The 14,822-nt window shown below is 38.4% G+C and overlaps 2 protein-coding genes across 3 annotated transcripts; one reads left to right on the top strand and one right to left on the bottom strand.

Annotated features, from left to right (window-relative positions):
* The first annotated feature begins 677 nt into the window (after positions 1-677).
* On the top strand, positions 678-8,145 carry LOC121954166 (kelch domain-containing protein 1-like). 2 transcript variants are annotated; one of them, XM_042501518.1, is made up of 14 exons: positions 678-789; positions 1,164-1,277; positions 1,434-1,504; positions 2,846-2,963; positions 3,708-3,820; positions 4,144-4,231; positions 4,350-4,433; positions 4,597-4,677; positions 4,808-4,866; positions 5,915-6,024; positions 6,120-6,192; positions 6,325-6,409; positions 7,070-7,122; positions 7,742-8,145. In XM_042501518.1, exons 2-14 carry the CDS (start codon positions 1,170-1,172, stop codon positions 7,881-7,883), a joined length of 1,185 nt encoding a protein of 394 aa, XP_042357452.1. In that variant the 5' UTR covers positions 678-789; positions 1,164-1,169; the 3' UTR covers positions 7,884-8,145. The 2 variants fall into 2 exon arrangements, with proteins under 2 accessions (XP_042357452.1, XP_042357451.1); XM_042501517.1 differs by having other exon boundaries at positions 1,161-1,277.
* A 130-nt stretch (positions 8,146-8,275) lies between these two features.
* On the bottom strand, positions 8,276-10,638 carry LOC121954167. Its single transcript, XM_042501519.1, has 3 exons — positions 9,911-10,638; positions 9,687-9,754; positions 8,276-9,243 (listed from the first exon to the last, which is right to left on the bottom strand). The coding sequence occupies exons 1-3, from the start codon at positions 10,385-10,387 to the stop codon at positions 9,141-9,143; spliced, it is 648 nt and encodes a 215-aa protein (XP_042357453.1). The 5' UTR covers positions 10,388-10,638; the 3' UTR covers positions 8,276-9,140.
* Positions 10,639-14,822: the final 4,184 nt, after the last annotated feature.

The following is a 14,822-nucleotide window of genomic DNA, read 5'->3' as shown; positions in this document are numbered from 1 at the left end:
CTTACAAGTTTTTAATTTTTAATTATTTTTTTACGTTATTGTTGTAATTTGTTACCGCATCTTGAGTTTATAGGTGATAGTTAAAAATATACTGAAAATCATCCATACCTGTTGATAACATTTAACATTTAAACCATAATTATTACTATTAGCTATTATCATTATTATCAGTAGTAGTAGTATAGTATTATATTTTTGCACCTCATAATGGTAGTAAAAACCAAGGTGTGTGTATTGTCTGTGTGAGGAAAGCCTCCTTGGTGCTATAACTCTGCAATTACCCTTGTTCAAAACACGTTACATTATTCAAGCAACTCTCAATAAACACTGTGAAAGTACCCTCTTTATTTCTCTAAGAGAATTAGAATATTTCCTTATATTATTCAAACACTTCATCCGGAAAGTGCTATTTTCCATTTACATATAAACAATAATTGTATAGGTTATATTGGTCATGGATAGAACAGGATTTGAAAACCAAAAAACAGAACAGAACCAAACATAGATGTAACTCAACATCAGAATCACTGTATTCATTGCATAATATTGCTATGGCCGTTACGACTAGTTTATGACCGATTTGACTCGTTTTACTTGGGACCCCTGGCAGAAAGCTTTTACTTTGACAAGAAAAAAATGACCGGAAGTTGTATTTTATTATGCAGCTATTCTGACACACGGCTTATGGGACTGGAAGGACTGGGACGAGACTTTTCTCTGCACCGCGGTGTTTTGGCGTTTACAACATGAGAAAAAAACTACGTGACAACTAAAAGCGTACCATAGCACGTAAGTACCATGTATATATACATGTTTTTGTGGGGAAAAAGGAGTAAATAATGTCTGTATTGTTGACCATTTGTTGTTTCACCTGCAACTACGTAACGGTAACTCTCCGGCTATAACGTTAAAAATGTAACGTTAGGCTTCCAATTTTCTACAGAAATACCTGAGAAATACGATATAATTTACTATTTTTCTATAAAAACAACATGAGGGGAGTTGGGAGCCTGTTTGTATCACCTCTGCTCGCACTATTATTTCCTTGACTGTAAAACGGCAACTGATGATGCAACATAGGTGACATTTTCCGACACATTTTTTTACACATTTCTTCTATTTTGAGGCTGAAACTCACAGTCTTCTGTTTCTATTAATAGCAGCCAGTCATGGATGCCGCATTTGAGAGGCACCGCTCGGAGCTGGTGGCCCGGGAGAGGAGCGGACACACGGCTGTGGTGGAGGAAAACCTGCTGTATGTTTGGGGAGGTTACATGGTGAGAAAAACAAACATTACCAAACGAACCGTTTAACGTTTTCCTTCAAGAAATTAACGAAAATAAACACAGATAGCATGCTAAAACATGTTTTACTAATGCTGTCTTATTGGACATAATTGTAATACCTTAATAATAGACATGTATTCTTTACAGTCAGTTGCTGACGATGAAGTTTTCCTTCCCAATGATGAAATCTGGGTGTATGACTTACAACAAGGTGTATGGTAAGAATATAAAATAAATTCCAAATGTGCCTGTTTGGTCAAGACAAAGAATAATTAATTGATGTGTTAATATATTCACATATTATGGCTTAAAGATCTGGTGTGTAGGATTTAGTGACATCTTGTGGTGAGGTTGCAATATTGCAACCAATGAAATTTCTCATATGTTTGCTAAGGTTTCTGCATACTTTCTGTGTTGAACGTATACGGACAGGGGTGGTCAGATATGCTCGCGGCTATATATATTGGCTACTACATGTGACAGTCCGTGTAAGTCTCTGGCGGTAAACACGAGGGCTGGGAGGTGAGTTTACCGTACGTCTACTGCTGGGGAGAGTGAAACTAAACAATGCTGCTGAGTGTGGAATAAATGTTTGGCAAATATCCAACTTAAAACAAATTTAACTGGGGTTAGGGGACTGCTGTTTTTTACTGGACTAAAGTGTTGAACAAGGAATTGGAGCATGCACAGACGGTGTGCTTGTTATGTCACAGTGTGTGTGGTCACAAAAAATGGGCTGCACGCAGACATCAGCATAGGCTCCTAGTGGAGCCTTGTGAACATGGGTTGGTGGCAACATTTACATCACACGGACCGATGTCGACCCATGCGCACACATGGACGCAGACACCATGAACTGACCTTACGAAAACTGCGGTGGCTGATCTAGAGCCAGTGTTTGGTTTGTCCCATCTATACTATGGTAGAAACATGTCAGACTCCACGGAAGAGGACCCACATTGTTAACGAGGTTAACGAAAAATATTAATACTTCGTTTCAGGTTATTACAAGCTAAAGAAAACATAGTTCTGAATATTATATCCTATTTCTGCCACTATATCCCCCTAATGCTGCATTCATATGGTATCAGGGAGGTGGTACACAGCAAACTGGACATCATTTTAGTGGACAAGAGCAGGATGGAAAAATTAGGTTAGGCCTGCAGAAAATACCAGCAATGATGATGGTAGAGGTGGTAAACAATGTCCCCACTGCAATACACTGTCACACATGTTTAGTTTTACTGTCTTTCCATTTTGTTGGACTGTTTTTTAATTTATCGCATGCCATCCTTGAGGGCATTGTCCATGTACCATCTATTGTCTGCCTGATTCTGTGTAAACGCAACATAAATCTTACACACTGGACCTTTATATATCTCCAACTTTCTGGTTATTTACACATCTTTATGTCTCAGCCCAGTCATGTCACATTTGTCTTGTGCTTGGCTCGACAAGCTCTTGCTTGGAGCCATCAGCTGTTTAGTTTTTGTTGTAAATTGTGTCATGAGTGAATGTAAGAAGTTTATCCACATTTTTTTCTGAATTATTTTCTGAAGGGAGGTGTTTCACATGTCAGGGGAAGTCCCTCCCTCTATGTCAGGGACCTGCGGCTGCTCTGTGAATGGACACATGTACATATTTGGAGGCTGTGATGACAATGGACAGACCAATCAGGTGAGGCTGATAAATGATGATCCCCACAATTTATGACATCTTAACCCTTTAAAACCTAAACAAATGTGATTTCTTACAAAAACATAGAGAGAAGGCAATGAGCTATTTAACAAGACATGGCCCAAAAATTAGCAAAAAAATAGGAAGTTACAAGAAAATGTGAAACCTGAAATAAACAAAAAAAAAAAAAAAAAGAAAGAAAAGTAGAATGCGAAAAAACCCTGTAACATAATCTATAACATAATTTTACAAATAAAATAATCTTAATTGTAAATATATTTTTCTGGATGTTTTTCCATAAGCTTGGGATATTTTTTATAATCCTCCCATCTTTTTTAAAAACGATTATTCAGGTAATTTTCTTATTACCTTTTAATAACCTCTTGCATTGTGTGGTACATTTCTTGCCAAGTTGGTCACAACCTTTTCCCCATGTTTTCAAAAGAAATCAAACCACTTTGCTGAGGGTTCAAAGACTCAAGTTGCCTCTAAAAGGTGTCTGAACGCACCACAAGAAAACTGATGTTGATCCAGATTTTAAAGGGTTAATATGGTTTACTCACATAGACAGCACAGGTTGTTTTTCTTCTTGTGTGTTGTTAAAAAAAATAACTATAAACACGAAAGTATGTGTAAAACCTGTTGGGTGTGAGTGCACAATGGATCAGTGTGAACACACCCAAAGGTCACATTTGAGACTGAGCAGCTGACATTAAGAAGTTATCGGTGTTTGACTTCAAACAGATCTATTGTGTCAACCTGACAGACGGTAAATACACGTGGAAGAAGATCATGCATGAGATCGGTTCTGCTCCCTCACCTCGAGACAAACTGTCCTGCTGGGTTCACAATGGGAGGTAAGTACCATGACAATGTAAATGTTTACTGGCTGCTGTGTCAAACACTTTGTTATTACATGGGCTGCTACGTAAAGAAAACATAACAATTCGTATTTCCATTTCATTATACACTTACGAAAATGTAGCTATGAATTTGATATTCTATTTCTGCCACTATTTCCCCTTAAATTCTACACACTGGACCTTTAAAAATCATCCGTTTTGTGGTGAAATGGAATTAAGTACTAATTGTTTTGGATTTTGATACTTTATTACCAAATAAATCCATAATCTGCTCTTGCATGATGGTAATATTGGTTGTAATATTTAATATTCTCCAGGATCATCTACTTTGGGGGATATGGTCACAAACTACTGACGGATCTTGATAGCAGGAACAGGAGCTTCATTGTAGATGAAACATCATGGGTAATATTTTTTATTGACTATACATCTGTCACTGGTGACATGTTTGTTCAACAGTGCAGCATAGGCATAAAAGATATTATTGAAAAACATATGAATGACTCTATACATTTGTTTTCAGGTGGGAGATCTCTTCTGGGGATGGAACAATGAGGTTCATATATTTGACCCCATGCAAGCCAGTTGGAGTGAACCACAAACTCATGTAAGCCAGTTAAGAGTGTGATTCATGCTTTAGTGCAATAATTGCAATGCAGTGATTGTAATTCACTGATTGAAAATTTAAGAGAAGGGACCTTTAGCAGTGTTGGAAATCTTTTTAGACGATGATTTTCAGATGATTTTTAAGTGTCAGTTTTTGTGTTCAGGGCCGTGCTCCAGCCCCCAGAGCCGCCCATGCCAGCGCCACAATAGGATGTAGAGGATACATTTGTGGAGGCAGAGTCATGGTGAGAGCTCGATGTGGTTTTTAGTTCTTCTCACATATTCGTGAGCAGAAAACAGTAAGCCTTTAGAAGCTGCACAAAGATAATAGCAGTCTGCCATCAGTAATTTGTGCTCTTCTTCTTTTAAATGCAGGAAGCCAGGACGAGTGACATTCACTGCCTGGACTTTCAAACATGGACGTGGTCAGAAATGTACGTATGTGATTGTGGCCCAGATGACCTCAATTTCAACATTATTGTTGATATTTCAAGTGGACTTATCATAGACTGTTAATAAAGATGGTCGATGCTTCTACAGTTTCATCCCACTGTACAAAAATGAAGCAAAAGTGTCGGATGAAGGCCCTTCATTATTCTGGCTTTGCTTTTTATACAGAACCAAAAAACGACAGCATAAATGTCTGATTTTAGGCAGCATGATGGATAAAGTGTAACACAACAGTTTTAGCCTCTAGTGTGACAAATAATATACACACTTGGCAGCACTTTCCATAAAATAACAATGGCATAACATCATCCTCTGCTCAGAGGGTAAAGAGTTCCTAAATCTAGTCATCTCGCCAATTTGTGGATATTTCCGATTGCTGTTCTTCTGCTTTGAGTCAGCAGCTAAGTGATGCTTACTGCTTTTTAAATCTCCCAGCGGTAGGTTACACACATAACACATTGTCAATGAAATATCACACCATGTCATGTATAGGTGGCTGCCCCTTTTAGACAGCTGTTGATTTGGCACTGTTACTTCCTTCACTGCTAGCTTTAAAGTGACAACTCTGTCCCTCCATTCTTTAATTATACTTGATATACAGACTTGTGAGGCGAAATGACAGCACGAAACTCTTGCTTTGAACAAGCTGCGTAAAAAGATCAATTCACAGTCATCAATCATGATGCCACACCCCCTTTTTATAGCATCAAATAACTAATAAAAACAAATGCACAGAAAAACGAACACTTCAACAAACATCAGTGTGATTAGAACTACTCAGAATGCAAGAGGACATCTCTGGGTAAAATTATATGACGTGTACTTTGATATTTTAGTTTGGCCCATGCCACATATGCTAACATGGAGAAGGTGAGGATTAAGATCTATGCTGCAGTTAGCCACCAGGGGGCAGAAGAGGTGTTTTGCTCTACTTTGGGGAGCTGTCATGCCATCCATCTTTATATTCAGTCTATGGTTCAGATCTTTAGCAGGGTGTGTCTTTGACAGCATCGTGCAAAATATCTTTTCCAGAATCCCAGTTTCCACCACTCCAGTGGGCAGATCGTGGCATACCCTCACAGCGGTATCAGACAGCACCTTGTTCCTGTTTGGGGGCCTCAGTGTAGACTGCAAACCAATGAGTAAGAAAATGCGACCGCCTCTTTTCCTGGTTCCTTTGGTCATTTTATGTTCTTAAATTGTTTTCTTGTAAATAACACAAATTTCTCTCAATCAGGCGATGCCTGGTTGCTGGATATTGACTCAAAGAAATGGAGAGAAGTCGAACATCCCTATAAGAATAAGCCAAGGTAACAATATGGGAATTCTTTCAAATTGTGCCACCAAATTTAAAAGTTCTACATTTGTTACCCTGCAACAGTTTCACAAAGTGTTGCTCTTAATTGTGAGCAGGTTTTAAATGGCGTTTTCTCCCGTCCAAGGTTGTGGCACACAGCGAGTCTTAGCAAAGACTCTGATGTGATTGTGTTTGGTGGAAGTTGTGACTACATCCTTCTTGTTGACACTGTAAGTATTTCAGAGACATTTTAAAACAGGGCTACCCAAAGTGGAGCCTGCGGCCAGAGTTTAAAATATTAAAGGGGCCCTGTGGACGGTGGGCAGAGTGACACTTTGCACGGTCAGTTTGGGACCAGTTAGGTAAAAAAAAATGGTGAAGCAGGTACATTGGTATAAGGACAAAAGACATTTCAATTAGGGGAAATGTGATACTAGTACCATTTTGCATTTTAACAATACAATGCAGTACAATAAGTGTTTGCTACAGGCCTACGGCCCACAATTAAGTTTTAGTTTTGGCCTTCCAAGCGGAAAAAGTTTGGGCATTCCTGCTTTGAAAGCTACAGCAGAGATATGATATTATTCAAATTTTATAGACATGAAATCATCACAATCCAAATCCTCATGAATTCAGATTAATACAGTCACAAATGTGTGAAAACTATGCAGAAATACCAGTAAAAATTAATTTAATTTACAGATTTTTAAAAGTAAAATAAATTAAGTTGTATTCAGGTGCTGTTTGGTGTCCCTGGGCTGAATAACACATAAGAGAAAACCTGCATGAAATTCAACTGCATTTAACTTTGCCCATAAATATTCTTTTTACTTTGTGTTGAATGTATAAATAAAAATGTTCCCTTACAAGGCTTGTATATTTCTTTTCAGGGTCACTGCAATGATGCACTTGTTTTCCAGACACAGCCATATCCTCTGTTCAGGTAAAAACCTTTAAACAACAGATTATGATTGCAGCAATAGATTTAAGTATGTTCATTTCAGAGCCTTGAAACCTGGGAAAATTGACTTGAATCATTTAAAAACATGGGAAGAAGGCCATTAACAACAGTAGAAGAAATGGCCCAAGAGAAAATTCCTTGAAAATAAAAATAAAAAGTTTAAACATATTGAATAATTCTGTAAAATAATTTCAAATATATACATATATTATTTAAAAACTTTTCTGATGATTTCTTGCAATTTGTGTGACATTTCTTGCCATGTTGCTCATTGCCCATTTTCTCGTGTTTCTGAAAGAAATCAAACCAATTTGATAATGGTTCAAAGGTTTAAACACATGTGAAAGGCATATGAAGGCAACAAAAGAAATGTGATATTGATCCAGGTTTCAAGGGGTTAATGATGTTAGCTTCAATGAGCTTCTCCTGTTATTGCAGGTAAAAACAACTTATTCTATTTCTTTGTAAAACATGTTATAAATCAGGATAAACCCCTTCAGATGTATCATCTCACTTCCAATTGTTATTTTTACTATTATTATGTCATAGTTTGCCTCAAAATAGAGACGCAAAATGACAGATTTATTTTTTCCTCTGACAGGATTTGTGAGGATTATATTGCAAAGAATGTGAGGAACTATGAGATGCTCAGAAATCAGCTTCCACTGCTGCCTCCCAAACTGCTGACAGCCGTACAGAGGAGGATGTCTTTCTACAGGCCTTCAAAGAAGCAAAAATACTAGTTTAAAGAATGTCTCAGTTGCCAAAAACAGTGTATTATCATACCATTTTTTAAAAAAAAATTCAGTACTGTACTCCCTTCAGTGTGAACATCTCCACTACACTGTGGGATAAGCATTTTTATTTATAAAATATATTGTGCAAGATATTTTATGGTGTTATATTTGATTGTTTTAGAGATGCAAATTTTATTTTGTACAGTCTGCCTGCTGCAATACTCTAACAAGCTGTTTCTGTGATGATTAAAAGGCACATTGAACTGTTTTTGCCTGATTTTGATTACTAAACTTAAAAATAACCAAGTCTACACACAGAAACTATACATATGATCAAAAATACATCAATTATCAGTATTTATTTGCAATATAAAACAAAATACAAAAAAAACGTCCTCTACATTTCTGGTTGAAATCTACCTTTCGTTCGTTAAACAGCGTCAAATTCAGTTTGTTTTCACATACTGTAGTCCCATAAATGGTCAACTATGTGTTCATGCACACTACTGTGCAGTGTCCCGCCACTAAGTGGCAGCAGGCCTCTCTGTGTGAATGTGGCTGAAACGCAGCTGAGCTTGACTGAGAGTCTCTGTTGCCACACATTCCTTCTTCATAAGGGCGGAAAAGAGCAGGAACTGTGGTCAGGAGGGAAACCTTAAATAAACAGGCCCGGCTCATACCTTTGCAGGGTTGCCACTTCTGAAAAACTACATGAAGTGCTGCATGCATAAAACTGCTGGTGGAATATGTTATTTTTGCATATAGCATAGCCATGAGAATGTGCCTTTACTGCTACATTTCAGTGTGAGCAATGAGAGAAATACCTGTGTTCTCTCCTTTACCTATTAACAGACAAGTTAAAGAAAGTAATAGGTAACAAAAAGGTAGGTGTGTGCTCTGTGGGAGGCCAGCAGTGCTGAGGGGGTGACAGTGACACCGTACCACTGCAGATAACAAACCAAGGAGTCTGAGGAGAACCTCCTGGCAACTGTTCAAGTTGGTGTTATAACTCGGCAATTACACTGCTTCATGTTAAATAAGACTCAGGTGAATGTGAAAGCCTGAAGTGCAGCAATTCATAAAAAGAAATTAAATGTATCGTGGAAACCCTGCTTATAGTGGATGAAGCCTTCCTTGGTGGCAGGAAATTGTCAAAAGAAACCCTGCTTCCCTTTGTCTGTTTAAAATATCTTCTGCAAACTGCTGTGTCCTACGAGAACGGCTGAGAAGGATGCCGGCTTTGCTGCAGCACTCAGCTGGGGGTCAACCAAACTCTCTCTCAATAGTGTCCATCAGCTCTTCTTCTGATCCATCGTACAGGATGACTGGCATGGTGAGAGAGGAGCTATGGCAGCTGCTAAAAGTCCTGGGGAGAGTGGAGAGACATGTCAGCACCATAGTAACGAAAAAACAGGAAATATAGGTGATACTTTATATTTTTATGTTATTTTCACTTCAGATGATCTATTTTTGAACACATCATGCAATCAAGTGATTAATTCCTCACAATTATTGTATTGCATTAAAGGGATAGTAGTCGAAATATATTATGCCTATTTGTGCTTAAGGCATGAAAACATGTTTTTTTCTCAGATGTGCTTTTGGTTTTCACACTCACCTACAACAAACAGCAACAACAGACACTTGTTTGTTTCTGTCCTGCTTGCAGGCGTCTGACTAAGCTGATCTACCCTGAGAATAATAGGTTCGTACTTCGATCCCTTTAAGGTGAATTTGATCTGGCCCTGCTCAGCTTTTACTACTCCACTGAGCACGAAAATACATTATTTATTGGAGTTGTCTACTCACGATTGTTTTTCTGATGTGGGAACAGCTTCCAACAAAGTCCCTCTTGCCAAAAAGCCCTGAGAGGAGGGCTAACATAAACCAGAGAAGGAAAGAGGGTGTGTTTACATCTCAGATAAATGCTATTTAAAAAATCATCCTGCTCAAATGATCTAAAATAAATGTTCAAAAACAATGGATAAAACGACTGTTATGCAATACTAATGATCAATAATAAAAGTCCTTACATTGAGCTGACTGGGGCACGCAGGTGGGGGTTTTTTAGAGTGTGTGAAAGCATCATTGCTCCTCTTGTTTACATCTCTGGGTCCACCGTGTGAGCCACGTGGCTCCTCACTAAAGTCCTCGTCCTCCTCGTGACTGAAATGACACAGTCCGTATGTTCTGGATCTGATCACTGTCTTCTTGGGAGGACTCTTCTTCACTGAAGCTCTCCCTCGCTCCTCATAATCCGCCAGAACTGTGTCCAGCTCTCCATCAATGTCATCGTCCTCCCTGGAGAAGTCTGAGTCGTGCCCCTCGCTGTGGCAGTCCGGTTGCGCACGGTTGCGCGCGTTACGCAAAATGGCATGGATTTTGAGAGGCTTGAATGGACGGCTGTCCTGTTTGGGTGATGTGACACCATCGGGAGGTGTTTTTGTTACATTCACCTCGCTGACACACGCAGGTGCGACTCTCTTCCCTCGGCTTGTCCCGCTGCCCATGCCTGCTGCTTTCCAAATCTAAGCGCCAAGTCCCATTTCCAAATTCCTCCTCAGGCGCACCAAGAGCTTCCAGAGTTGAACATTAACCAACTGAGATCCTTGGCAGTGTTTAAGGTCAGTTTTCAATTAGGTTTACGTCTCTGAGACAGTTCTTTGGCTAAAAATTAGCTCTAAAGGCCAATTTTCTTCAAAATGTTCCGATCTGAAATGATCTCCATGTTCTCGGACCCGCTGCTGCCTGTAAACTTTCGGCTAACTTCTCATCAGTTTGAGAAGCAGTGTATCAGTTACATAACACCAGTTTGGCTCAGGACCCCAGGGAGAAAACTCCGCCTTCTTATAGAGGGGAACACACACCCTCTATGTTTCCATTATTTCTACCGGACACAAATAACTTCCACTGTTACTGGAGAACAGGGGCGTTTCTCGAATTTGAGGACACTGGTGGCTTAGTCCGGACCTCTGTAGGGGGGTCCAGAGGGACCACCCCCTGAATACTTTATTATTATGCTTTTTTATGCACTCTGGCATTATATTCACCCCTGAAACAAGTTTTTTTTTTAGTTTAATTCTGAACTGTGATGTTAAAAATACTCGTGACTTTGAAATGTGGACTTCTTTTTCATTTTACAAGCATTCACGTGTGATGTGCTATTGTGTATAGCCTTTTATTGTGTGCAACTTTTTCTTGTATATTGTGTGTGATGTTCTTTTTTGCGTAGTTTTATGGTGCATTTTCTGCCTCTTGTCTTCTTCTTTGTATCACTTAATATCATGTGTTATTGTGTCTTTATTGTTTGACTTATGTTTTTTTCTTTTCTCTCTTATTTTTGTACATCTTGACATTATTATGTTATCGTGCTGTGTCTTTGTTCTGACCTGCAAAGGAACCGCAGATGCTCTGAGCTATAACCTGGTACGGTGTATCAAATGGCAACATTTATTTTTTAAACTGTACATGGTCCCTTTTAAAAATAAATAAATAAATAAAAAACAGGATCCAGGAATGACTGCATATTTAAATGCAGATCGAGAAAGAGATTACATAAGGATTCAGACAGTATGACCATAAAAAGGCAAACCGGGCCCAATTACTTTGATTTATCTGTATCACATCAGCAACAATGACCAGCCTTTTGCCTGTCTGTGTTCAGCTAATAGATTTTATTGAGGCAAGTGAGGTCAGGAGTGAGTGAGTTGCTGTCTGCCCGCCGGGGTCCGGGAGGCCCCTAGCTCACCAGCCCCTCCAGTGACTTATTAAGCACTGAACCACAAGACAGAGATGGGGCATTCCTTTCCGACAGCTTGGGCTTCCCAGAGATTCCTCAATAAGCTTTTGTTTGATCCACTTGCACACACAAAAGACACAGCAGGAGCATCTCCCAGCCAGAGCCGTCCAACGAGAACCCAGAGTTCACTAGAGTGAAGGAGTTGTTTGCTATCTCTCATTAAGTGCCTCTTTCTCTCTCTCTTTCCTTGCTTGTGTGTGCACATATGTGTGTGTGTGTGTGTGTGCCAGACAGCTGTGCAACCTGTTCTCTCTGGAGGGTGACCAAGTCAAAGACACCTGCCGTTTGAGCAACTGGCATTTATCAAACTGTGAATGTGAGAGGGGGAAAAATCGGCCTGCAAGTCCCAGATGTCTCATCAAGGAAATTCCTGGTTTACTTTTGTTTTTTTTTTCAGAGAGCACATGTACTTTAAGATGTTAGGGAAAGATCTACACTATTGTTCATTCCCTTAACCTTTTAAAACCTGAGCAAACTAGCTTGATTTATTCCAAAAAGATGGGAAGAAGGCAATGAGCAATGAAATTACCCCCAAATTATTAAGCAATTAGTAAAAAGTACAAGGAAATAAACTGAAAGTAAGTAAAAAGAAAAATAAATAAGTTAAATTAAAAACAAAACAAAAAAATAAAAAAACAATAACAAGCTAATAATCTGGAAAAAATAAATATACCTTTTCATTATTTTTTTTGTTTTTTTTTCCCCCTAGACATTTGCTCTAGCTTTTTCTAAATCATTTTCTCTATCTACTAATTTCTTACAATTTGCGGAACACTGCTTTCCAAGTACTCATTGCCATTTGCCCAATGTTTTAAAACCAACTCCACCAATTTGCACAGGGTTCAAAGGTTTTAATAGTTGTGAAAAGCATCTTTGACTACCACAAGAAAAGTGATGTCGCTCCAGGTTAAAATCTTTGCACTCAAGTCATAATTCAAGACTTACAAGTCCCAAGTTCTAAACTTTGACTTTCGAGGCCTAAACAAGTCATAATCCGCTCTTTAACAAATGCAATGTCATTTTAAAAACAGAAAAATAATATATTAACTTTTCAAAAATCATGAATGCTTATTAAAATTTGAATTGATTTGTTAAAAAGTAACTTTTACTGAGCATTAGCTTTCTATGATAATATTAGCCTTGACTGACTGTTGTGCAACTTCAGATTTTGAACAAAGTTGCACGTTTTGCATACTGCAGTACAATTTTTTGTTGACCACAGCATAGTTTTTGTATGCAAATGTAATTATCTTTAGGATAATTTTTTTCCAACAAGGGCTCAGTAACATAACAGCAGTTCTTTATAGTTCTCTCGACCTTGATTGAATGCTGTTGGATTTGTTCAAAGTGGATCATCTGGGGAATTAAGTGTTGACTTGATGATAATAGCATTAACGTTAGTTGATTCAGGAAATAAATTGAAATGAATGGATTTGTGGCACATTTTTTTTGTAAAATTAACATTCATCTCCATCAAGTATTTCCAAGTCAAATGCTCAAGTCCAAGTAAAATCATGAGTCAGTGTTGAGTTACAATTTTTTTTATTTTGTCGAGTCAAGTTGGAAGTCATCAAATTTGCGACTCTAGTCTGACTCGATTCAAGTTATATGACTCGAAGCCACAACTCTGAAAAGTACTGTAGCTCTTTTAAAGACTACTGTCAGCAGCAGTTTAGTCTTAATGAAAAGTCCAGTGTGGCGTCCTGATTAAAACCACTGAAATGCGAATGTCTTTCTCTAATCAATCTTTCCATCTCACTTGCCAAAGATGTGATCAGCTTTATTTATGAAAGCGTTTCCTCAGATCTGGCCTTATAGGAAAAAAAACTTCAGAGCAGAACTGGATTGACCTCCTGATTGTTCAATAATTGCATAAATATAATTATAGTAAAGTAAAAAAAAGTTTGATTGTACCCAATATAAGTACACAAACAAGCCTACTTTCCACCCCTGGTGCTTCTTGCGGAGTCTTGTTTGTGTTGTTTTTTGTTCAAATCCAAATTCTGTTATGCTCTGCCCTGCACCAGTGTATCATTAAAAAGATCAGGCGGCCACATCTGGAAGAGAACTCAACGGCTTCAAGATGAGGGGGAGGATCTGCCACAAGACGGAGGCCACAACCCAGCTCGCTGCATAGCTGTGGCTTCTCTGACGTCTCTCTAAGATTCAAGAATATCCCTCTTCCCATGGACCGAGACTTGACAGACTGGGGAAAGTTCAGCCTTTGCCACTCTCTTGTTCTGGTTTCTGCACGACTATACCAAATTCTCCAGAACCAACTGAATTTAAGAGCGCAGTTCAACAAGTTGTGAGCTAATTTTGCAACTGAACAAATGCCTTTTGCTCCCTCCCAACAGCAAGAACACATGTAAGAGATTTTGATTATTATGACTCAATTGTTCCATTCAAATTGCAACAAAATAAACTATTGTTGTCGTGTTTGAGTTAAAGACACATTTCTGCCATGTGTCTGGCGAAACCAAATCCCTGGAGAGTATTTAACAAGCCAGCTGCCTGCTGATAGGCATTCCAGTAAAACTGTCTGGGCCTCCTACCCCGCCAGGTACACAAACATGAACATGACAGGGTCAAGAAGAAAATACACACCAGTGGTAGAATGCAACTAAGGATACATTTGAGGTACTTGCACTTTATTGAGTATTTCCATTTCATGCACCTTTATACTAGTTCCACATTTCAGGGGCAAATATTATACTTTCTTACCTTCCCACATTTATTATTAACTCTTTACAGATGCTGATTAATAGAAAATATAGATCAACTTATAAAATATGATGCATCATTATTGACTCGTATACCCTGCAGTATATAAAGTAATTAAAATGATCTCCACCTTAATCAGCTGCAACATTAAGGTGACAAACTCATTAATGCTTTACTAATTACAATCCAGTAATATAATAAACATTTTTCTGAAATGGCTCATTCTGCATAGTACTTAAGTAGTACTTAAAGTATAATTAAAGGTGCTATATCAATATAGTTATTATTGTCATATTTGGATGTACCTTTTGTGCCTTTACTTGCATAAGATTTCGAACACAGGACTTTTACCTGTTGAGTATTTTAACACTGCAGTATTGTTAATTTTGCTCTAGGAAAATGTTTGAATACGTCTTCCACCA

The sequence above is a fragment of the Plectropomus leopardus genome, chromosome 14, assembly GCF_008729295.1.
Source record: "Plectropomus leopardus isolate mb chromosome 14, YSFRI_Pleo_2.0, whole genome shotgun sequence".
NCBI classification, from domain to species: domain Eukaryota; kingdom Metazoa; phylum Chordata; class Actinopteri; order Perciformes; family Serranidae; genus Plectropomus; species Plectropomus leopardus.
This window is presented reverse-complemented; position numbering and strand designations above follow the sequence as displayed.